Raw genomic sequence first — 23,562 nt, 5'->3', positions numbered from 1 at the left:
CCTCCCACCCCGCCCTGAGAGCCCGCGCGGGCCGCTACAGGCCCGCCCTTTCCTACGTGTGGTCCAGTCGGTCTTCCTCCGGCGTCGGCGCTGGCCGAGCTAGCTGGCCATGGAGGGTAATGGCCCCACTGCCGTCCACTACCAGCCGGCCAGTCCCCCGCGGGACGCCTGTGTCTACAGCAGCTGCTACTGGTGAGGGGGCGCGGGCGCAGCCTCTGGGTCTCCCAGGCTCCCGGGCCGCGAGTTGCAACCAGGCCCCGCCTCTTCCCGGCCCCTGCTCGGGGGCGCTCCCGGCCTCTACCGGCGGGTTCTACAGTTCTGCGGGAGTAGGGAGCGGGAATGGCAGCTCTTGTCTCTTGAGTAGAGCGTGGGCTGTTGGATGGGGTTGGGAATTCGTCCGGAATCCTAGGGTCGATAGTGCATTACCTGTGCCTGGCGCTTGTCGGTTGGATTTGCTCAGCAGATCTCTGCTTCGGGGCTAGGAAGGGTGGAGCTCTGAAAACCTTTGGAAGTTACTCTGCTGAAGCATGTGGGGTTTCAGACTGAGGCGAAGGTCATTTTAATTTTGGAAGAGAATGGAAGCACAGAGAGTTTGGGATAACTTCCCAAGGTCACCCAGCTAATAGCAGCCAGGAATCCAGTTCGTGCTCTCTGGCACCAGAAACCATCATCTTAACCATGTTGTCATTATAATAATGGTTACATTCACACAGCACTTGCTATATGCCACGCGTTGTTCTGGGTGGTTTAGGTAAACTAAATCACTGAGTATCACAATAACCCTAAGAGGTAGGTATTGTTATCCCCAGTTTAAAGATGAGAGCACTGAAGCACAGAGGGCTGCAAGTAATTTGCGCAGGGCCACATCGCTTGTGAATGAAGGAGTGGGGATTTACAGGCAGAGTCTGGCCCCGGAGTCCATGCTCTGCACCCCTGTCCTAGGCCACCTCTGCAGCTGAAGCACCGCCCCTGCCTTGGTCCTTTTTCATTCCCATGCCTACTCTTTCCTGAGTAATGGTTTCTCCCCCAGCTTCTAGTCCTTGCACAGGAACCCTCAGTGCTATCTAAAACTACCCTTCCCCCTTCTGCTTGTCACTAAATCAATGCCACCGAGCATTTGTTCGGCCCTGATTGCATGTCAGGCTCAGTGGCAGGTGCTTACATCGATGTCCATGAGTAGCTTCTTTTACTATCGTTATCCTCATTTTACTAATAAAAAGAGTGAGCCACAGAGAGGCTGTTGTGTGCCCCCAAATCACACATCTAGCAAGTGGTGGTGCTGAAACTGGAACATCTTCGTGATTTTGAAGTTCATGCATCTTAACTGCTGCACTCTTTTTCTGTCCTGCCTCTTCTAAATCCCGTTAGTTCTCCTCCCTAATGTCCATTGTTTTATTCATTCATTCAATAAATGTGTATTAGGCACTTGGAGTATGTGGCCCACTTCTGGGCACTGGAGATAGAGCAGTGAACAAGATCGACAGATTCACTCATGGATCCCTTGGTTCTTGTATTTTGATGAGAGAAAAGCAGATAAGGTCCGGTGCGATGGCTCACGCCTGTAATTCCAGCACTTTGGGAGGCTGAGGTGGGCGGATCACTTGAGGCCAGGAGTTTGAGACCAGGCTGGCCAACATGCAGAAAGGCTGCCTCTACTAAAAATACAAAAATTAGCCAGGTGTGGTGGCACACGCCTGTAATCCCAGCTACTCGGGAAGCTGAGGCAGGAGAATCGCTTGAACCCGGGAGGAGGAGATTCCTGTGAGCCGATGCCACTGCACTCCAGCCTGGGAAACAGAGCGAGATTCCATCTCAAAAAAAAAGGCAGACAAAAACAAGTAAACCATGTTTGGGTGGTGTTAAGTGCTGTGAGAAAAATAAGATAAAGGATGGTGGCTTATTTTCTATTAGGATATTTTGAGAAGACATTGTTGATAAGGTGATATTTGAACAGAGATCTGAAAAAAGAGGGTGAGAGCTTTGCATCTATTGGAGGATGGTCATTTAAGCAGGGAGAACAGCAGGTACAAAGGCTCTGAGAAGGAATTGTGCTGTATGATAGAAACAGTGAGGAGACTGGTACAATTGGAGTATCAGAGTTAGAGCAGTCTTGTAGAAGAATGGTAAGAGTTGACCACTCTACCGCAGGATTTCTCCGCCTAGGTTCGAGTGACATTTTGAGCATGATAATTCTTTGCTATGGGGGCTGTCCTGTGTATTGCAGGACATGTAGCAGCATCCCTGGCCTCTACCCACTAGATGCTGTTAGCACCCTAGCTCTAGTTGTGACAACCAAAAATGTCTCCAGACATTGCTAAGTGTCCTGTAGGGCTTGGGGGGCAAAATCGCCTTTTGCTGAGAAACAGTGCTCTACCCTGTCTGAACATGTCAGGTGGGGGCACTGCACTACTTTGGCTCCTGCAGCTTTGTGGGGTTTTTTTATTTTTGAGACGGAGTCTCAGTCTATCACCCAGGCTGGAGTGCAGTGGTGCCATCTCGGCTCACTGCAACCTCTGCCTCCCAGGCTCAAGCCATTCTCCTGCCTCAGCCTCCCGAGTAGCTGGGACTACAGGCACCCACCACCATGCCCGGCTCATTTTTGTATTTTTAGTAGAGATGAGGTTTCACCACAGTGGCCGGGCTGGTCTCAAACTCCTGACCTCAGGTGATCCACCCGCCTCGGCCTCCCAAAGTTCTGGGATTACAGGCATGAGTCACCATGCCTGGCCATCCTGCAGGTTTTTAAACTTGAAATGAGTGCCTCCTGTCTACTTCTGTTAGCTTCTGTCATGTTAGCTTCCAGATGTTACTTATGCTTCAAGACCCTGCTTAATGATAATAGTGGCAGTTGGTATTTGTTTGGGACTGTGTCGTCGGCAGAGCATTTCTGATTCTGACTTGTTTTGTGTTTTTCAAACAATTGTGGAGTGCCTGCTTTGTGCCAGGGATCCCCGCCATCTGCATGCATCTGTGACCTCAGCTCATCTCTGGGAACCCCTGCAACATCCCAACCTTTCTGCTACCAAGATGATCAGCTGACAGCTTGGGGCAAATCCACAGCCCCGCCCGCCCACCCGCCCTTCCTTCCTCCCTCCCTCCCTTTTTTGAGTCACTTATGCTTTGTTTAGAGTCTAAAGAACATTTCAGATATTATCCAATCACATATTTTGTTTGGATTTTGATGTAATGATCCACAGCTCTTTTTTCTTTTTTCTTTTTGAGTCATTTATGCTTTTGTTTAGAGTCTAAGGAACATTTCAGATACTATCTAATCACATTTTGTTTGAGTTTTGATGTAATGATCCACAGCTCTTTTTTTTTTTTTGACTCATTTATGCTTTTGTTTAGAGTCTAAAGAACATTTCAGATATTATCCAATCACATATTTTGTTTGAGTTTTGATGTAATAAAAATCTTTTTTTTCCCCTTCCAACTTTTATTTTAGATTTGGGGTTACATGTGCAGGTTTGTTACATGGGTGAAGTGTATGTCTTGGGGGTTTGGTGTACAAATTATTTTGTCACCCAGATAGTGAGCATACTACCAGTTAGATAGTTTTTGATCCTTACCCTCCTGTCACCCTGTACCCTCAGGTAGGCCCCATGTCTACTGTTTCCTTCTTTGTGTCCATGTGTACTCAAGGTTTAGCTCCCACTTATAAGCAAGAACATTCGGTGTTTGCTTTTCTGTTCCTGCGTTAATTCACTTGGGATATTGGTCTCCAGCTCCATCCATGTTGCTGCAAATGACATGGTTTTGGTTCTTTGTCATTGCTGTGTAGTATTCCACGGTGGATGATATATACCACATTTTCTTGATCCAGTTCACTATTGATAGGTACTTAGGTTAATTTTATATCTTTGCTATCATGAATAGTGCTGTGATGAACATATATGTGCATGTGTCTTTATGGTAGAAGGATTTATATTCCTTTGGGTATATACCCAGTAGTGGGATTGCTAGGTCACATGGTTATTCTGTTTCGAGTTCTTTGCTAAATTTCCAAACTGCTTTCCACAGTGGCTGAACTAATTTACATTCCCACCAGGAGTGTATAAGCATCTCCTTTCCTCCACCACCTTGCCAGCATCTGTTATTTTTTGCCTTTTTTTTTTTTTTTAAAGACAGGATCTCACTTTGTCACCTAGGCTTGCAGTGCAGTGGCATGATCATGGCTCACTGCAGCTTCACCTTCCTGGGCTTAAGTGATCCTCTCACCTCAGCCTCCTGAGTAGCTGGGAGTACAGGTGTGCACACCGCTTTTTTGACTTCTTAAATTATTTTTGTTTATTTTTATTTATTCTTTTTTTTTTTTTTTTGAGACAGATTCTCACTCTGTAGTCAGGCTAGAGTGCAGTGGTGCAATCTCAGCTCACTGCAACCTCCGCCTCCGGGGTTCAAGCAGTTCTGCCTCAGCCTCCTGAGTACCTGGGACTACAGGCCCACACCACCACACCCAGCGAATTTTTGTATTTTTAGTAGAGACGGGATTTCACCACATTGGCCAAGATGATCTCGGTCTCTTGACCTCGTGGTCTGCCTGCTCGCCTTCCCAAAGTGCTGGGATTACAGGCGTGAGCTACCGTGCCCGGCCTATTTATTCATTTTTTTTTTTTGACACAGAATCTCACTCTGCCTCCCAGGCTGGAGTGCAGAGGTGCCATCATGGCCCACTGCAACCTTGACCTGGTGTCAATCCTCCCACTTCAGTCTCCCGAGTGACTGGGGCTACAGGTGTGCACCACCATGCCCAGCTAATTTTTATGTTTTTTGTAGAGTGGGGTTGTGCCATGTTGCCCAGGCTGGTCTTGAACTCTTGGGCTCAAGCAATCTTCCTGCCTTGGCCTCCCGAACTGTTGGGATTACAGATGTGAGCTACTGTACCTGGCCTGACTTTAATAATAGCCATTCTGACTGGGGTGAGATGGTATTTCATTGTGGTTTTGATTTGCATTTCTCTAATGACTAGTGCTGTTGAGCATTTCTTCATATACTTGTTGGCTGTGTGCATGTCTCTTTTTCCTTTTTTTTTTTTTTTTGAGATGGAGTCTCACTCTGTTGCCCAGGCTGGGGTGCGGTGGCTCAATCTCGGCTCACTGCAGCCTCTGCCTCCCGGGTTCAAATGATTCTCCCGGCTGAGCCTCCAGAGTAGCTGGGATTACAGGCGTGCACCACCATGCCCAGCTAAGTTTTGTATTTTTAATAGAGATGGTATTTCACCATGTTGGCCAGGCTGGTCTTGAACTCTTGACCTCAAGTGATCCGCACGCCTTGGCCTCCCGAAGTACTGAGATTATAGGCGTGAGCCACTGTGCCTGTCTGTCTGCTTTTGAGAAGTTTCTGTTCATGTCCTTGGCCTATTTTTTAATGGGATTTATTTAAGTTCCTTATAGATTCTGGATATTAGACTTTATCAGAGCATAGTTTGCAAATATTTTCTTGCATTCGGTAGGTAGTCTGTTTTTTGTTTTTGTTTTTTTGAGACAGGGTCTCACTCTGTCACCCAGGCTGGAGCGCAGTGGCACAATTACAGCTCATTGCAGACTTGACCTCCCAGGCTCAAGTAATCCTCTCATGTCAGCCTCCCAAGTAACTGAAACTAGAGATGTGTGCCACCATTTTTTTTCCTTTTTGTAGAGACAGGGTCTCGCTGTGTTGCCCAGGCTCATCTTGAACTCTTGGGCTCAAGTGGTCTTCCTGCCTGGGCTTCCCAAGGTGCTGGGATTACAAGCGCAAGCCTCATAGCGCCTGGCTGTAGGTTGTCTGTTTACTCCATTGATAGGTTTTTTTTTTTCCTGTGCAGAGCTCTTTAGTTTAATTAGGTCTCACTTGTCAATTTTTGTTTTTGTTGCAATTGCTTTTGGAGTCTTCATCATAAAATCTTTGTCAGGGCCTATGTCTGGAGTTGTATTTCCTAGGTTTTCTTCTAGGGTTTTATAGTTGTAGGTATTACATTTGAGTCTTTAGTCCATCTTGAGTTGAGTTTTGTATATGGTGAAAGGAAGGGGTCAAGTTTTGATCTTCTGCATATGGTTAGCCAGCTATCCCAGCATCACTTATTAAATAGGAAATCCTTTCCCCATTGCTTGTTATTGGACTTTGTTGAAGATCAGATGGCTGGAAATGTCAATATGCAGCTTTATTTCTGGGTTCTCTAACCGGTTCCATTGGTCTATGTGTCTGTTTTTGTACCAGTACCATGCTGTTTTGGTTACTATAGCCTTCTAGTGTTCACAGAATGTGGCTCAGTCTGTCAAAGCCTAGTTTCTTTTTTTTTTTTTTAATTGGGGGTTGGGGGTGGGGTGGCGGATGGAGACTTGCTCTGTCGCCCAGGCTGGAGTGCGGTGCAGTGACACAATCTCGGCTCACTGCAACCTCCATCTCCTGGGTTCAAACGATTCTCCTGCCTCAGCCTCCCAAGTAGCTGGGACTACAGATGCACGCCACCACTTCTGGCTAAATTTTGTATTTGTAGTAGAGATGGGGTTTCACATGTTGGCCATCACATGTTGGCCGTGGCTGGTCTTGAACTCTCGACCTCAGGTGATCCACCTGCCTCGGCCTCCCAAAATGCTGGGATTACAGGTGTGAGCCCTCACTCCCGGCCCAAAGCCTAATTTCATCCATGCCATGCTACCTAAAAATGAAGCAAGGCATAAACAGCCCTGAGGATGGTCACCATCTTATGGAAGTAGACACTCTTTCAGTTCATCAATCTTTGCCTTACCTGTCTCAATGCTCCATAAGACTAGGCTTAAAATATGGCAGTTGGACATATTTTTCTCCCATGGTTTTCTTTTTCTCTAAAATAAATAGGAAACCACAAGGGAAAAGTGATGGTTGTGGTTAAAAAAAAAAAAAAGAAAAGTTGGAGAGAGGGAGATTGCTACTGATACTGACTACTTCATATGATATGTACTATAGATTAATAAAAATTTACTGATTGGGCCGGGCATGGTGGCTCACCCCCGTAATCCCAGCACTTTGGGAGGCTGAGGCGTGTGGATCACCTGAGGTCAGGAGTTTGAGACCAGTCTGGCCAACATGGTGAAACGCTGTCTCTATTAAAAATACAAAAATTAGCCAGGCGTGGTGGTGGACGCCTGTAATCCCAGCTGCTTGGGAGGCTGAGGCAGGAGAATCACTTGAACCCAGGAGGTGGAGGTTATAGTGAGCCGAGATTGTGTCACTGCACTCCAGCCTGGGTGACAGAGCGAGACAACCTTTAAAAAAAAAAAAAAATTACTGACTGTTTCAGCATCACATATGGCATATATATAGTAGATAAAATTTCCTTATTCTAAATGTTCTAAGGCCAGGTTTGAAGAAGACACTTATCTGTCTAGCTTATAGAAGTTTTTGGGGAGTTTACCGCAAATATCTTCAAGAGCCTATAATGTACAAAATACTGTGCTAAGTGCTTGGAGGATATGATGATAAATTAGAGCTTATAGACCATGAGCAGAGACATACAAATCCATAAATGGCAGGCATCATAGAAGGCCATAAAAGATGCATGCAGAAAAGAAGAGGGAGTCATTAATTTGGAGGGATATGGGAAGAGGTATAGGTTGTAGTTTCTCTTTGTTCATTCCCCTGTAAGGGTGGGCTTAGAGTTAATACAAAGGGGCCAGGCAAGATGGTTCACGCCTGTAATCCAGGCACTTTGGGAGGCCGAGGCAGGCAGATCACCTGAGGTCAGGAGTTTAAGACCTCTGGTCACCTGAGGTCGGGAGTTCAAGACCAGCCTGGCCAACATGATGAACCCCTGTCTTTATTAGAAATACAAAAATTAGCTAGGCATGGTGGCACAAGCCTGTAATCCCAGCTACTTGGGAGGTTGAGGCATGAGAATCGCTTGAGCCCGGGAGGCAGAGGTTGCAGTGAGCTGAGATCGCACCACTGCACTCCAGCCTGGGTGACACAGTGAGACTTCATCTAAAAAAAACGCATAAAAATAAAAACACAAAATTAGCCAGGCATAGGAGCATGCACCTATAATCCCAGTTACTCAGGAGGCTGAGGCAATCTTGGCTCACTGCAACTTCTGCCTCCCAGGTTCAAGCAATTCTTCTGCCTCAGCCTCCCAAGTAGCTGGGATTATAGGCACCCACCACCACACCTGGCTAATTTTAGTATTTTTAGTAGAGACGGGGTTTCACCATATTGGTCAGGCTGGTCTCTTGGCCAGGCTGGTCTTGAACTCCTGACCTCGTGATCCGCCCGCCTTGGTCTCCCAAAGTGCTGGGATTACCGGCCCGAGCCACCCTGCCCGTCCTCCGTCAAAGGTTCTTACCTTGTAAGTGACTGAGTTAGAATTTCAGCTGTATCTCAAGTTGCTGGGCCCAAAACTCGTAGAATATTGACATTTTATCAGTTATAAAATGCCTCCATGTACAAGCACTGCTGGGGAAGGTAATCACCTCTATGTGGAGAGGGGTTTACACACAGTATAGGTTGAATACCAGCTTGTTGGGATGTTTTAGAGGAGATTCAAACGTTAGTTGTTGGATGGCATGGTGTTTAAGGTCTTTTCCAACTTTTTGATGCCATCATCAGTATTTTGTTCAAATTTAAAAGACACATAGATGTTCTCTAATCTTGATTAAACAATTATTTTATTTCAGTGAAGAAAATATTTGGAAGCTCTGTGAATACATCAAAAACCATGACCAGTATCCTTTGCAAGAATGTTATGCTGTCTTCATATCTAATGAGAGGAAGATGGTAAGTTGGTGAGTGAGTGCAGGAAGAAAACGAGATTTAACATGACATTAGAAGCTAAATTAAATTTAAAAAAAGAAGCAAAATATAGCATGGGTGTAGTACTCTTCTGAAGTGTGCTTTATAAAATACAGCAACATTTAAAAGTTTTCTTTTGAATGAGATTTTTTTCCTTACAAGGCATGATTGAGTTAGATGAGTTGAGTCCCTTCTGTTGCCCAGGCTGGAGTGCAATGGTGCAATTCTTGGCTTACTGCAACCTCCACCTCCCGGGTTCATCTCCTTCCTCAGCTTCCCGAGTAGCTGGGACTTACAGGCATGTGCCACCACGCCAGGCTAATTTTTGTATTTTTTAGTAGAGCTGGGGTTTTGCTATGTTGGCCAGGCTGTTCTCGAACTCCTGGCCTCAAGTGATCCTTCCGCCTTGTTCCCACAAAGTGCTGGGAGTACAGACGTGAGCCACCATGCCCAGCTTAGTCCCTTATTTTAGGTAAGGAAATTTGTGATGGTCTACACGGATTAAGTCCCTTTTCTTTAGGCATTAATGTAGACCTGGTTTTTTTGTTGTTGTTGTTGTTTGTCTTTTATTTTCTTTTTTGATACGGAGTCTCGCTCTATCGCCCAGGCTACAGCACAATGGCACGATCTCGGCTCACTGCAACCTCTGTCTACCAGGTTCAAGGGATTCTTGTGCCTCAGGCTCCCGAGTAGCTGGGACTACAGGTGCCCACCACCATGCCCGGCTAATTTTGTATTTTCAGTAGAGACAGGCTTTCTCCACGTTGGCCAGTCTGGTCTCCGACTCCTGACCTCAGGTGACCTGCCTGCCTTGGCCTCCCAAAGTGCTGGGATTACAGGCGTGAGCCACTGTGCCTGGCCATTTTTTTTTTCTTTTTTTAAATTCAAGATGGAAGATGTAGACTTTTTAAAAATTGCTTAGATATGCATACTCTCAGTTTTAAAATAAGGATTTGTCTCTGGAGTTTAAATAGAACTACAGTCAACTTATATGAGGAATTAGAAAAAGGAAGCCCTTCGTATTTTGTAAAACACGTTTGCAGGCATCATCTCATTTGATCCCAATGGAAGCCCTGTGAAGGCAGGCAAGGTTTGGACAACTTGCTTCATTTTATAGATGAGAAAATTAAGACTTAGGGTGGCCCTATGAATAATTAAATGGGAAAGCAAGACTTGATACCTGCAAGGACTTCTGATTCCTAGTTCAGATCCCTTTTCACTCTCCGAAGACCATCATACAATAACTTGTGCTCTTGAGAGCTTTCATTCTTGGGGATACTTAGAAGGATTTAGATTTCTTCCTCTTCACTCATTCCTTCACCTTGATTTTTGCATGCTTAAAAATATTTTATTTCTCATGTATGTATTGCTTTAAAGAATTTAGTAGTAGCCAGGTACAGTGACATGTGCCTGTAGTCCCAGCTACTTGTGAGGCGGCTGAGGTGGGCAGATCACTTGAAGCCAAGAGTTCAAGGCTGCAGTGTACTATGATGGCATCTGTGAGTAGCCATTGCACTCCAGCCGGGGCAGCAGCGCAAGATCCCGTCTTGGCCGGGCGCGGTGGCTCGCGCCTGTAATCCCAGCACTTTGGGAGGCCGAGGCGGGCAGATCACTTGAGATCAGGAGTTCGAGACCAGCCTGGCCAACGTGGTGAAACCCTGTGTCTATCAAAAAAAATATAAAAAATTAGCTGGCTGTGGTGGTACACACCTGTAATCCCAGTTATTTGGGAAACTGAGGCAGGAGAATCGCTTGAACCCAGGAGGCAAAGGTTGCAGTGAGCCCAGATTGTGCCACTGTACTCCAGCCTGGGCGACAGAGCAAGACTCTGTCTCCAGAAAAAAGAAAAAAAAAAAATCCCGTCTCAAAAAAAAAAAAAAAGGGAAAATAATTTAGTAGTGGTTTAACTGAAGGCATGGCTTATGAAATGCATTGTGTTTTGTAGATACCTATCTGGAAACAACAGGCGAGACCTGGAGATGGACCTGTGATCTGGGTAAGACAGTTAATACAGAGAGTATTGATGCATTGTGACTTGTAACCCCTTAGTGTTCTGTATGTTTTGGTAAAGCATAAGTGACCTAAGCAGTAGATAAAGGCTGTGATAATTATTAATAAATTGACCTTTTGAGAATAGATGTTATTTGGTCTAAGGTAGAAACACTATAGGCATATATTCTTTTAACTTTTTGTTTTGAAATTGTTATAGGAATGATTTTAAATGGTGGATATATTTGTGATCTCCTAGACTCTTACCATTTAGCACAGGAAGTAACTTTGGCTACACATTAGAATTATCTGGAGACTGTTAAAAATGTAGTTTTTGGCTGGGCGCGGTGGCTCATGCCTGTAATCTCAGCAGTTTGGGAGGCCAAGGCAGACTTGAGGCCAGGAGTTCAAGACCAGCCTGGCCAACATGGCGAAACCCCATCTCTAATAAAAATACAAATATTAGGCTGGGCGCAGTGGTTCACACCCTGTAATCCCAGCACTTTGAGAGGCTGAGGCAGGTGGATCACTTGAGGCCAGGAGTTCGAGACCAGTCTGGCCAACATGGCAAAGCTCCGTCTCTACTAAAAAAAATACAAAGCCGGGCGCGGTGGCTCACGCCTGTAATCCCAGCACTTTGGGAGGCCGAGGCGGGCGGATCACAAGGTCAGGAGATCGAGACCACGGTGAAACCCCGTCTCTACTAAAAATACAAAAAATTAGCCGGGCGCGGTTGTGGGCGCCTGTAGTCCCAGCTACTCGGGAGGCTGAGGCAGGAGAATGGCGTGAACCCGGGAGGCGGAGCTTGCAGTGAGCCGAGATCGCGCCACTGCACTCCAGCCTGGGCGACAGAGCGAGACTCCGTCTCAAAAAAAAAAAAAAAAAATACAAGGATTAGCTGAGCGTGGTGGCACGCACCTGTAGTCCCAGCTACTTGGCAGGTTGAGGCAGGAGAATTGCTTGAACCCAGGAGGTGGAGGCTGCAGTGAGCTGAGATTGCGCCACTGCACTCCAGCTTGGGTGACTGAGAGAGACCCTGTCTCAATAAATAAATAAATAATGTAGTTTTCTGATTTAGTAAATCTAGAGAGGAGTTCAGGAGTTCGTGTTCTTGATGAACTCCCAGGTGAACATGACTGGCATTTGAAAAATACAGATCTACTCCCACCCCTTTATTTTTCAGGGAAGAAATAAACACAGAAGAGCAAAGTGAGTAGCTCAGAGTCTCATGGTCAGTGGCAGAACTGGGTCTCAGACCTGCGTCCTTTTTAGTACACATCTACATGTCACCTTAACCCGTTCCCCTAAAGAATGGAGGCCAGGGTTGGGCATGGTGGCTCATGCCTATAATCCCAGAACTTTGGGAGGCCGAGGTGGGTGGATCACCTGAGGTCAGGAGTTCGAGACCAGCCTGGTTAACATGGTAAAACCCCGTCTCTACTAAAAATACAAAAATTAGCTGGGTGTGATGGCGTGTACCTGTAATCCCAGCTACTCGGGAGGCTGAGGCAGGAGAATCGCTTGAACCTGGGAGTCAGAGGTTGCAGTGAGCCAACGTCGTGCCATTGCTCTCTAGCCTGGGCAAAAAGAATGAAACTCCATCTCTAAGAAAAGAAAAAAAAATGGAGTTTTTATGCTAATAAACATGAAAACAAAGTGAAAGTAAAACAACACTGATGAAATGTAACGAACTCCTAGTTTCTGGGTATTTATTTAAAATTATGTATCATTTGATTGGCTTCACTCATTTATTTAACATGTATATATTGAGTGTGTTTTATATGCCGGGCTAAAAACAGGTGAAAACCCCTGGCCTCACAGAGCTGACGTTCTCAGTTCCGGTGCCAGCAGGTGATCTTTCGTGAAAGCTGCTCTTGCATGAAAGCCCAAGCCCCTCAGCTCTGGGGTTAGGAGCATGGGCTCTGGAGTCAGGCATACTGGGTTTAAGTCCAAGGCCTCTCATTGGTCAACTGTGGGATCCGGATAGGTTATTTACCCTCTCTCTTCAATGTCTGCCCCTGGTCAGTGGGGTCGTGAGGCTTAAATGAGATAATGCACAGGAAGCATCTTCCTGGTGTCTGCTACTGGTACTCAGGAAGTGTTGGCAGTTACTATTAGCAGTGGTACCAAACCCCTGTTACAGACGGTCTGTGTGCACGAGAAGTCATCCTTGTTGCTGAACAGCTTAGCTGATTTTGAGTGGTGGTCTCACTCCCCATCCTAGGGAAACTTGGAGGGGAAGGACCTGTAGCCATGTCCGCCTTACACATCTCATAGCAGCTCAAGGTAGGGAATCCTGTTGCGAGAAGTCTCCCCACACCCTCTGGCAGGTTTTTCTTTGTTTCACTGTTGTCCTGTTGTAGGGCATGGGTAGGCCTCGCTGAGTGAGTAGAGACACCAGTGAGTAGTAGTGAGTACAGTTCAAGAACACTAAATCGTGAACCCCTTTCTAGATTTACTAAATCAGAAAACTACATTGTTAACACAGTCTCTGGATAATTCTAATGTGTACCCAGACTAAATATTGCCAAAGTCCCTTCCTATGCTAAATGGATAAAAGTCTATGACATCACAAATATATCTACCACCTTAGCCATTTAAAATCATTCCTATAATAATTTCAGGTCAGGCGTGGTGGCTTACACCTATAATCCCAGCACTTTGGGAGGCAGAGACAGGCAGATAACTGAGGTCAGAAGTTTGAGACCAGCCTGATCAACATGGTGAAACCCCGTCTCTATTAAAAATACAAAAATCAGCCACGTGTGGTGGCGGGTGCTTGTAGTGCCAGCTACTTGGGTGCCCGAGGCAGGAGAATTGCTTGAACCTGGGAGGCAGAGGTTACAGTGGGCTGAGATTGCACCACTGCACTCCATCCTGGGTGATACAGTGAGACTTCATCTCAAAAAAAATCGTTCCTATAATTACTTTCTTTTTTAAAATTTTATTTATGTATTTATTTTTTTGAGGTGGAGTCTCTGTCACCCAGGCTGGAGTGCAGTGGTGTGATCTCGGCTCACTGCAACCTCTGCCCCCCAAGATTTAAGCAATTCCCCTGCCTCAGCCTCCCGAGTCACTGGAATTACAGGCATGTGCCACCATACCTGGCTAACTTTTTTATTTTTATTTTTATTTTTATTTTTTTTTGAGACGGAGTCTCGCTCTGCCGCCCAGGCTGGAGTGCAGTGGCCGGATCTCAGCTCACTGCAAGCTCCGCCTCCCAGGTTCACGCCATTCTCCTGCCTCAGCCTCCCGAGTAGTTGGGACTACAGGCGCCCGCCACCGCGCCCAGCTAGTTTTTTGTATTTTTTAGTAGAGACGGGGTTTCACCGTGTTAGCCAGGATGGTCTCGATCTCCTGACCTCGTGATCCGCCCGTCTGGGCCTCCCAAAGTGCTGGGATTACAGGCTTGAGCCACCGCGCCCGGCAACTTTTTTATTTTTAGTAGAGATGGAGTTTCGCCATGTTGGCCAGGCTGGTCTCGAACTCCTGACCTCAAGTGATCTGCCCACCTCGGCCTCCCAAAGTGCTGGGATCACAGGCATGAGCCACTGCGCCCGTCCTCCTATAACAATTTCAAAACAAAAAGTTAAAAGAAAATATGCCTATGGTGCTTCTGTCTTAGACCAGATGACATGGAGCAGATGGTGGCATCTGTAGGTGACATCCCTGCTTCTAGCACAGTCAGTCTTTTCCTGGCCGCTGGGCAGACACTGAACCAACTCAGAGAGTGAGGCTGCTGCTCAAGCCTGCATTCCTTGGCTCCTCATCTGTGCCGTGAAGGCAATTTTGGGCCACTGCTTTTCCTTTGCAGTCCCTCAGCTGCCTAGTGTATAGGAATGTGGACCTGAGCTTACCAGAAAGTTGTAAATAGTCACTGTTTATGCCTTTTCACAAGTTGTACGTTCTTTCTGGAAAGCTGTCCCCATCAGGCAAGATTCCACAATGGGGTCCTTTCCTCTGTGAAACTCTCCTTGGCCATTGGGCTCCTGTCTTCTTCCTTTCTTGGTTGGCTTTAATTTTGTATTTTTATTTATTTATTTGTTTTTGAGACAGAGTCTTGCTCTGTTGCCCAGGGTGGAGTGCAGTGGTATGATCTCAGCTCAGTGCAACCTCCGTCTCCTGGGTTCAAGCGATTCTTGTGCCTCAGCCTCCCGAGTAGCTGGGGCTACAGGTGCACACCACCACGCCCGGCTCATTTTTGTATTTTTAGTAGAGACGGGGTTTCACCATGTTGGCCAGGCTGGTCTCGAACTCCTGACCTCATGTGATCCACCTGCCTTGGCCTCCCAAAGTGCTGGGATTATAGGCGTGAGCCACCATGCTCAGCCTTTGGTTGTCTTTTAAAAGGGTTGACCATTTACACACTAAGGCTTCTAGGAGCACTGTGAGGTAGACCAAGCTTGTCTAACCTGCAGCCTGGAGGCTGCGTGTGGCCCAAGACAGCTTTAAATGCAGCCCAACACAAATGTGTAAACTTTCTTAAAACAGTATGAAATTTTTTTGTGATTTTTTTTTTTTTTTTTTTTTTTTTAGCTTATCAGCTATCATTAGCGTATTTTATATGTGGCCCAAGACAGTTCTTCCAATGTGGCCCAGGGAAGCCAAAAGATTGGACACCCTTGAGTTAGTCACTCTGGTTATCTCCATTTTATAAAAGAGGAGACTGAGGCTGCCAAGGGGAGGGGCTGAGATTGGAACCAGGCGCTTACCTGCTCCTGCCTGCGTTGCTCTCCACCTCTGATGTTCTCTATTCTCTACAATGTCCTGCAGCAGTTTACCTGGTTCCCACTCACTTCTCTGGGAACTTCTTGAGGGTGAGAACTTACTTTTTTCATCTTTGCATCTGCAGTTCAGCAGCATAGTCTTTCACATAGAATAGAGAGGGTGCGGTTCAAAAAAACTGATATGGGCACAGTGGCTCACACCCATAATCCCAGCACTTTTGGAGGCAGAGACAGGCAGATCACTTGAGGCCAGGAGTTTGAGACCAGCCTGGTCAACATGGTGAAACCCCATCTCTACTAAAAATACAAAAATTAGGTGGGCTTGGTGACGTGCCTATAATCCCAGCTACTTGGGAGGCTGAAGTGGGAAAATCGCTCGAACCCCGGAGGCGGAGGTTGCAGTGAGCTGGGATCGTGCCACTGTACTCCAGCCTGGGTGACAGAGAGAGACTCTGTCTCAAAACAACAACAACAAAACACACCTGTAATATGAATTAGAAGGTGTTAAGAGAGAAACAGAATTTGAGTGAGGCAGCGATTCTGGCAGGGGGTGGGAGAAGATAAAACATTGATTCATGGGAAGAAAACCTTTAGCTGGAGCTTGTGTGGTGGGAAGAGGTAGAGAAGGTTGCTGCAGATGGAGGGGAATGACATGAGCAGGCCCAGTGGGAGGCAATGGTGGACTGTTTGGGGGCATGGAGGGTAGGATACATCTGGGGAAGTCCAGAGAATAGGCATTCATTTTTTAATCTCTTTCTGTTTTGCTAAGATAGACTTAGAGCCAAAGGCAGCACTCAGGCTTTTAAAGGCACAACATCCCTAGTCTTAAGTATTGTTCCTACCTCATAGGATTTATACAAGGCTCAAATAGAATGATATTTGAGAAAGAAAGTGCCTTTTAAACTCTGAAATACTGTGGAAATATAAGATGGTATTACTAATGTTGCTAGGTTGCGTTGATTTCACAGTGCTGTTCTCTATGAGAGCATTTTTCTTTGGAAGAACTCAGAGCACCACATTGCTCATGTCCCTTGATCACCTCCCTGAAATCCCTTTCAGCTCATCGCCGGCGTTGGGCAGTACCTTGAGTCTGAGAGTGAGGGTGAGAATTAACATCCACGCCGTGACAGAGCTGTGTGGGAAAAGCTGTCTTTTTCTTTCTCCTTTAGTGGCTACAGATGAAGGCTTGGCTAACTTCTTTTTTTAAAAAATAGTTTTTCTTTTCTTTTAATTGCAAAAGTGGTTCCAAACTAGAAATTAAAATCCTCCTCCTCTCCAGGCTGACCCCCAGAAGCCTGCTTTGTTATTAGTTTGGAGGACATCCTTGCAGACGTTTTCCTCTGCATTCACATGCATGCAAATGTACTTCTGAATGCGCACATGTGTCTTTATATGCAGGTAGCTTTTAACAAATAGCAGGTGGGGCCGGCACAGTGGCTCACACCTGTAATTCCAGCACTTTGGGAGGCTGAGGGGGGGGATCACTTGAGGCCAGAAGTTGGAGACCAGCCTGGCCAACGTGGTGAATCACCATCTCTACTAAAAATACAAAAATTAGATGGGCGTGGTGGCGGGCATCTGTAGTCCCAGCTACTCAGGTGGCTGAGGCAGGAGAATCGCTTGAACCCAGGAGGTGGTGGTTGCAGTGAGCTGAGATCATGCCACTGCACTCCAGCCTGGGTGATAGAGCAAGACTCTGTCTCAGTAAAAAAAAAAATAGGTGGAGCTGGGTGCAGTGGCTCATGCCTGTAATCCCAGCACTTTTGGAGGCTGAGGCAGGTGGATCACCTGAGGTCAGGGTTTCAAGACCAGCCTGGCCAGCATGATGAAACCCCGTCTCTACTAAAAATACAAAAAATTATCTGAGTATGGTGGTGCTCACTTATAATCCCAGTTACTCAGGAGGCTGAGGCTGGAGAATTGCTTGAACCCGGCAGGTGGAGGTTGCAGTGAGCTGAGATCATGCCATTGCACTCCAGCCTGGGTGATAGAGTAAGACTCCATCTCAAACAAAAAAGTTTCCTAGAGGTAAAATTGCAGGTTCAGAGGATGTTCAGAGGATGTGCATTTAATGACTATGAACATTTCCATTATTTTTTTAACCATTTCCCTATCTGTGGACATTTACTGTTTTCAGGGTGTTGTGTTTGCTTTATTTTATTTTGCTATTATAAGGAGGGCTGTAGCAGTCTTATATCCTTTTTAGTGATAATGTGTGTGCCTGAATACTGGGATTTCATCATTATGAAGTAACTTGGTTAACTTTAGCAACTTTTACTTCTAGGATTACCATGTTGTTTTGCTTCATGTTTCAAGTGGAGGACAGAGCTTCATTTATGATCTCGATACTGTCTTGCCATTTCCCTGCCCCTTTGACACTTATGTAGAAGATGCCTTTAAGTCTGATGATGACATTCACCCACAGTTTAGGAGGTGAGGACATTCAGCATGGATTTACTTATTTTCTGAAGTAAGACTTTGACGATTCCCCAGAGGTTCTTTTTTTTGACAGTTGTTTTGTAAAGATCTCGTCTGGCATCACCATTGAGTTGATGTTTAAGAATGATGTATTTGCAACACAGGAGATTGAAAAAGTTTTAAAACTTTAAAAGTTATCTATCATATAAAAGGTTGGCATTTTTTTAAAATTTTGTGTGTTGAGATCCCACACATTTAATTTCAAGCAGGTTGGGGATTTTTCTTATACTCTTTTTGTTTGGGGGTTTGTGGGGATACCTGGTGTCACCATTGAGAGGGCTGTGAAGGCAGCATCAGAAAATCATGCCCGTTGCCCTTGATACACAAACTGAGTACATCAAGGCAACCAGACATGTTTTTGTGCCTTTGTCTTTCTGTTTCGGGTTTTAGTTGATCATTTCCTATGCTTCTCTAATAGATAGTAAAGTTGCCTGTGTTACTAACCATACAGAAATGCATGAGTAGTTTTGTACATGTCATAGGAAATGAGTCCATATAAAAATTTGGTTGGAATTTCAAACATGACACCTCCCTAATGTGAGTGTATATTGATTTGTCTGCAGGAAATTTAGAGTGATCCGTGCAGATTCATATTTGAAGAACTTTGCTTCTGACCGATCTCACATGAAAGACTCGAGTGGGAATTGGAGAGAGCCTCCGCCGCCGTATCCCTGCATTGAGACTGGAGGTGAGCCAGGATGCCTTCTCAAAGGGATTCTGATTGATCATGTACACATCAGCATTTTTCTTTAACAGAGGACAAAAGTCAGGTCATTCTTTGAATAAAACTCCATGCATGAATCTCAGCACTTTGGGAGGCCGAGGCAGGCGGATACGAGGTTAGGAGATCGAGACCATCCTGGCTAACATGGTGAAACCCTGTCTTTACTGAAAATACAAAAATTAGCCGGGCGAGGTGGTGGGCGCCTGTAGTCCCAGCTACTCGGGAGGCTGAGGCAGGAGAATAGTGTGAACCCGGGAGGCGGAGCTTGCAGTAAGCTGAGATTGGGCCACTGCACTCCAGCCTGGGCGACAGAGTGAGTCTCCGTCTCAAAAAAAAAAAGAAGAAAAGAAAAAAAACTCCATAAATAAGGAGGTCATAGGAAATACTACTTCTGTGTGCGTGTTAGATTCAGAAATCAAGGCACAGGGAATAGGACTGGAAGGCATGAGAACTTGTGGGAGACAAAGGGTGTTAAGGATCAGAAGCATAGCACCTGCAAACTGCTGGATTATTGGATGTAGCTACTGCGGGGACACTGAACATCAGGAGACTTGCATGCTTGTGTCATGTAACAGCGGGACTAGTAGCGCCTTGCCATGGTAGGGTTTTGTGCTATGGTGAAAGAAATCCCCATTGCATCCTTATGATGTGTGAAATGTCACTTTGGCTATATAATAAAATCTGCATTAGAGGGAGGTGAGCGCTAGCAGGTTTTATTGTACCATTTGTCTCATTTATGTGCTTTTAGGTATCAGTCCAGTTGATAATTTCCTGACATTTAAGAAGATAAAGGTTCCTTCACCCTATTACTATTGTTTGGCATTCATATGAGTTTGAAGCATTATTTATGTCTGTAAGTAATTCTCAACAGTCCCACTTAGGGGTGAGATCATCCCAACACCTAGAAAATACAGTCTGTGTAAAAGTGCTCTGTGAGCTCTGCAGCATGTCAGAAAAGTAGGGCAGTAGTGTTAGTACTTCAACAAGGGTCTGAGCGTGGTGGCTCATGCCTGTAATCCCAGCACTTTGGGAGGCTGAGGTGGGTGGATCACCTGAGGTCAGGAGTTCGAGACCAGCCTGACCAATGTGGTGAAACCCCGTCTCCACTAAAAATACAAAAATTAGCTGGGCGTGGTGGTTTGTGCCTGTAGTCCCAGCTCCTTGGGAGACTGAGACAGGAGAATCACTTGAACCAGGAGGCGGAGGTTGCAGTGAACCAAGATTGTACCGCTGCACTCCAGCCTGAGTGACAAGAGTGAGATTCCGTCTAAAAAAAAGAAAAGAAAAAGAAAAAAATACTTTAACAAGGAAGAAACTAAAAAATACATTTGGCATATTTGAGGGAACTAAGAGAGGGTTCAAACTCTGATGTTTGAGGCTCCCTATGAAAAGCTCTCATAATTAAAAAAATTTATATTGGAATTGCTTATTGGTGTACAGAGCTGCTTCCTGGCCTCAGTGTGAGAACTGGGGAAGCTCCTGGTAAGGAGAGGGCTTGAGGGGTCTACCTTAGCATCTCTGGCAACCTGCTCTACAGGGCCTGTCTGGGCACAGTGTGCCTTTAGCAGCTACCTGTTTCCCCTCGAGATGTGAGCACCTAAGACAGAGCCTAGTGCATAGCAGGCATTTAGTGAACCCCTTGTCAGCCCTGGTCCGACTGGGGCGATTCCTTTGGTTTTGATGACTACTACTCATTGGATGCTATTTTTTGCTGGGCTTTTGCCAGCCCAATTACTATATGGGCTGCTGAGGTGAGCACTGCCAGCCCAATTTTCTTCCTTCCTTCCTCCCTCCCTCCCTCCCTGCCTCCCTCCCTGCCTCCCTCCCTTGACTCTGTCACCCAGGCTGGAGTGCAGTGGCATGATCCCAGCTCACTGCAACCTCCACCTCCTGAGTTCAAGCAATTTTCATGCCTCAGCCTCCGGATTAGCTGGGATTACAGGCATGCACCATCACACCTGGCTAGTTTTATTTATTTATTTATTTATTTTTTTTTTTGAGCCGGAGTCTCACTCTGTCGCCCAGGCAACAGAGTGCAGTGGTGTGATCTCTGCTCACTGCAAGCTCCACCTCCCGGGTTCATGCCATTCTCCTGCCTCAGGCTCCTGAGTAGCTGGGACTATAGGCGCCCGCCACCACGCCCAGCTAATTTTTTTTTTGGTTGCATTTTTAGTAGAGACGTGGTTTCACCATGTTAGCCAGGATGGTCTCCATCTCCTGACCTTGTGATCCGTCCGCCTCGGCCTCCCAAACTGTTGGGATTACAGGCATGAGCCACCCCACCCAGCCTCATCTGGCTAGTTTTTATGTTTTTAGTAGACATGAGGTTTTGCCATGTGAGCCAGGCTGGTCTTGAACTCCTGGCCTCAGGTGATCCTTCCGCCTTGGCCTCCCAAAGTGCTGGGATTATAGGGGTGAGCCACTGTGTCCAGCCCATATTAACTAACTAAAAATTAGCCAGGCGTGGTGGTGCACACCTGTAATTCCAGCTACGCAGGAGGCTGAGGCAGGATAATCGCTTGAATCTGGGAGGTGGAGGTTGCAATGAGCCGAGATGGCACCACTGCACTCTAGCCTGGGTGACAGAGGGAGACTCTGTCTCAAAAAAAAAAAAGAAAACCGACATTAAATTAATGCATGTTTTAGATACATGCATTATTAGGTATGTTGGATTTAGTTATGGAATGGACTCTTTTTTATTTTTTTTTTTTAATCAAGATAGGGTCTCAGTATATTGCTCCTAGCTTGGCCTCCCAAAATACTGAGATTACAGGCATGAGCCACCACGCTGGCCAGGATTAACTCCTTTTTTTTTTTTTGAGACAGAGTCTCGCTCTGTTGCCCAGGCTGGAGTGCAGTGGCGCGATCTTGGCTCACTACAACCTCTCCCTCCTGGGTTCAAGCAATTCTCCTGCCTCAGCCTCCCAAGTAGCTCAGATTATAGGCACCCACTACTACACCTGGCTAAATTTTGTACTGTTAGTAGAGATGGGATTTCACCACGTTGGCCAGGCTGGTCTTGAACTCGTGACCTCAAGTGATCCACCTTTCTCATCTTCCCATAGTGCTGAGATTATAAGTGTGAGCCACCAAGCCTGGCTGCTTTTAATCTTTTGGAGTAAAGGTTCACAGTAGGCTTTCTTTCTTTTTTTTTTTTTTTTTGAGACAAAGCCTTGCTTTGTTGCCCAGGCTGGAGTGAAGTGGCATGATCTTGGCTCATTACACCCTCCACCTCCCAGGTACAAGCAATTCTGTCTCAGCCTCCCAAGTAGCTGGGATTAGAGAGGCGCGCCACCATACCCAGCTAATTTTTGTATTTTTAGTAGAGAATGGGGTTTCACCATGTTGACCAGGCTGTTCTCTAACTTCTGACCTCAAGTGATCTGCCCACCTCGGCCTCCCAAAGTGCTGGGATTACAGGTGTGAGCCACCGTGCTCGGCTCAGAGCAGCCTTTCATCGAGGGCTAATTTAGCCCCCCTACTCTGACATGACCCTTTTGAGGATGCCACTGAATGCCGCATCTTAAGAGTTCTCTCCACTCTGGCTGGTGGTGACATGAATTATTTCTAGCCCTGTGGAAGTTCTGGGGATTATTAGACCCACTCCTTCCTGGTGCTGCTTTCCCTGGCCTCATGCAGTTTCGTTCCATAGAAGAGAAGATCAGTACTTAGCCAAAGACCCAGGGGGTCCCCTCTGCTGATCTCTGGAGCTCTGACTCTCTGTGTCGTCCCCTCTTCACTGACATTCTGTTTCCCTCAGTTTGGGTGTGTTTGTTTTGTCATGATTGGATTGAAGTTATACATTCCAGGCAAGAAAACCACAGAGGTGACATTGAGCCCTTATCCATTTGACTAATTTTACCTACTTTTGGTCTTCTGCGTTGTTTTATTGCTGTTAAACCAAAATTGTGTTTTCAGTGGACATTTTTTTTTCATATTTTTTTTTAGATTCCAAAATGAACCTGAACGATTTCATCAGTATGGATCCCGAGGTAGGATGGGGCGCTGTCTACACACTATCCGAATTTACACATCGGTTTGGCAGTAAAAACGGTTAAACTTGGCCTCAAGATGTGGAACTGTGGAGAAATTCTAGGACATGAACAAGCTATCCCTTCATCGAGGACAGCAAACATTATGGTACAGTTGGCTTGGAATTATGTCTTTCTCTTTTAATTTGATTGAGTGGAAATCTGAGTGAATACAAATATAAATGAACAACATAAAAACTTTTGTTTTGACATGTCAAATTGAAACTTGATATAGTGTGTACTTGCTAAGATATTCCTGTGGCTCATTTGTTAAAACACGAGGACTTAAGCCAGTAATCGTTTTTGTTCAGATAGAGGTGTGGAGGTAGAGCCAGCCCCTCATGTCTGTTCTGGATGTTTTGTGTCTTTCCAGCTACACTGTAAGCTCCTTGAGGGCAGGGCCATGGCCCATTGCTCTGTGAATCTCAAATGCCCGTAAAAGGTGCCCATAAAATGTTTTCTTGAACATTTCAATGTGCTGTTGTTTGGAAAGGGGTAATATTGTGAGCTGAATCAGCAATAAGTATTAGTCTTTTTGGACTATGGTATTGTTAAAAAGTTTGCAGCCCTCTCAGATTTGAGTGTTACTTGGTTTATTTATTTATGGCTTTAAATAAAATTGATTTAACATTTGTTTTGTTTTGAAGATTTTTGTGTCACCCTTGATGATCTGAAATACCTAAATATGCCTCAATTGTAGATGAGAACCAGGGCTTTAAAATATATTTATTACATGTGCCTTCTGGAAGACATCTTGATCATGTGGCTTTAATCGTATCATTCCAAATGAAAGATATTTGGCATTACACTGACATATAGTATCAGCTCTCATGTTTTCATGATTCTGCTTTAAAAATGAACAACTTCTTAT

The 23,562-nt window shown here is 45.7% G+C and overlaps 1 protein-coding gene across 1 annotated transcript; it reads left to right on the top strand.

Annotated features, from left to right (window-relative positions):
* Positions 1–23,324, top strand: NTAQ1 (N-terminal glutamine amidase 1). The gene is made up of 6 exons (XM_011718690.2): positions 1–192; positions 8,628–8,727; positions 10,688–10,738; positions 17,743–17,891; positions 18,500–18,624; positions 22,609–23,324. Exons 1-6 carry the CDS (start codon positions 110–112, stop codon positions 22,716–22,718), a joined length of 618 nt encoding a protein of 205 aa, XP_011716992.1. The 5' UTR covers positions 1–109; the 3' UTR covers positions 22,719–23,324.
* Positions 23,325–23,562: the final 238 nt, after the last annotated feature.

This window comes from Macaca nemestrina, chromosome 8, assembly GCF_043159975.1.
Source record: "Macaca nemestrina isolate mMacNem1 chromosome 8, mMacNem.hap1, whole genome shotgun sequence".
In the NCBI taxonomy this organism is placed as follows: domain Eukaryota; kingdom Metazoa; phylum Chordata; class Mammalia; order Primates; family Cercopithecidae; genus Macaca; species Macaca nemestrina.
The sequence above is the reverse complement of the archived record's forward strand: the minus strand, read 5'-3'. Positions and strand labels throughout refer to the sequence as shown.

Excerpts from the sequence above, each read along its gene's own strand:
- NTAQ1 (XM_011718690.2), top strand. The coding sequence starts at position 110 with ATGGAGGGTAATGGCCCCACTGCCGTCCACTACCAGCCGGCCAGTCCC. Across the intron at positions 193-8,627 it reads GTCTACAGCAGCTGCTACTG|TGAAGAAAATATTTGGAAGC; the intron begins GTGAGGGGGCGC and ends ATTTTATTTCAG. Across the intron at positions 10,739-17,742 it reads GAGATGGACCTGTGATCTGG|GATTACCATGTTGTTTTGCT; the intron begins GTAAGACAGTTA and ends TTTTACTTCTAG.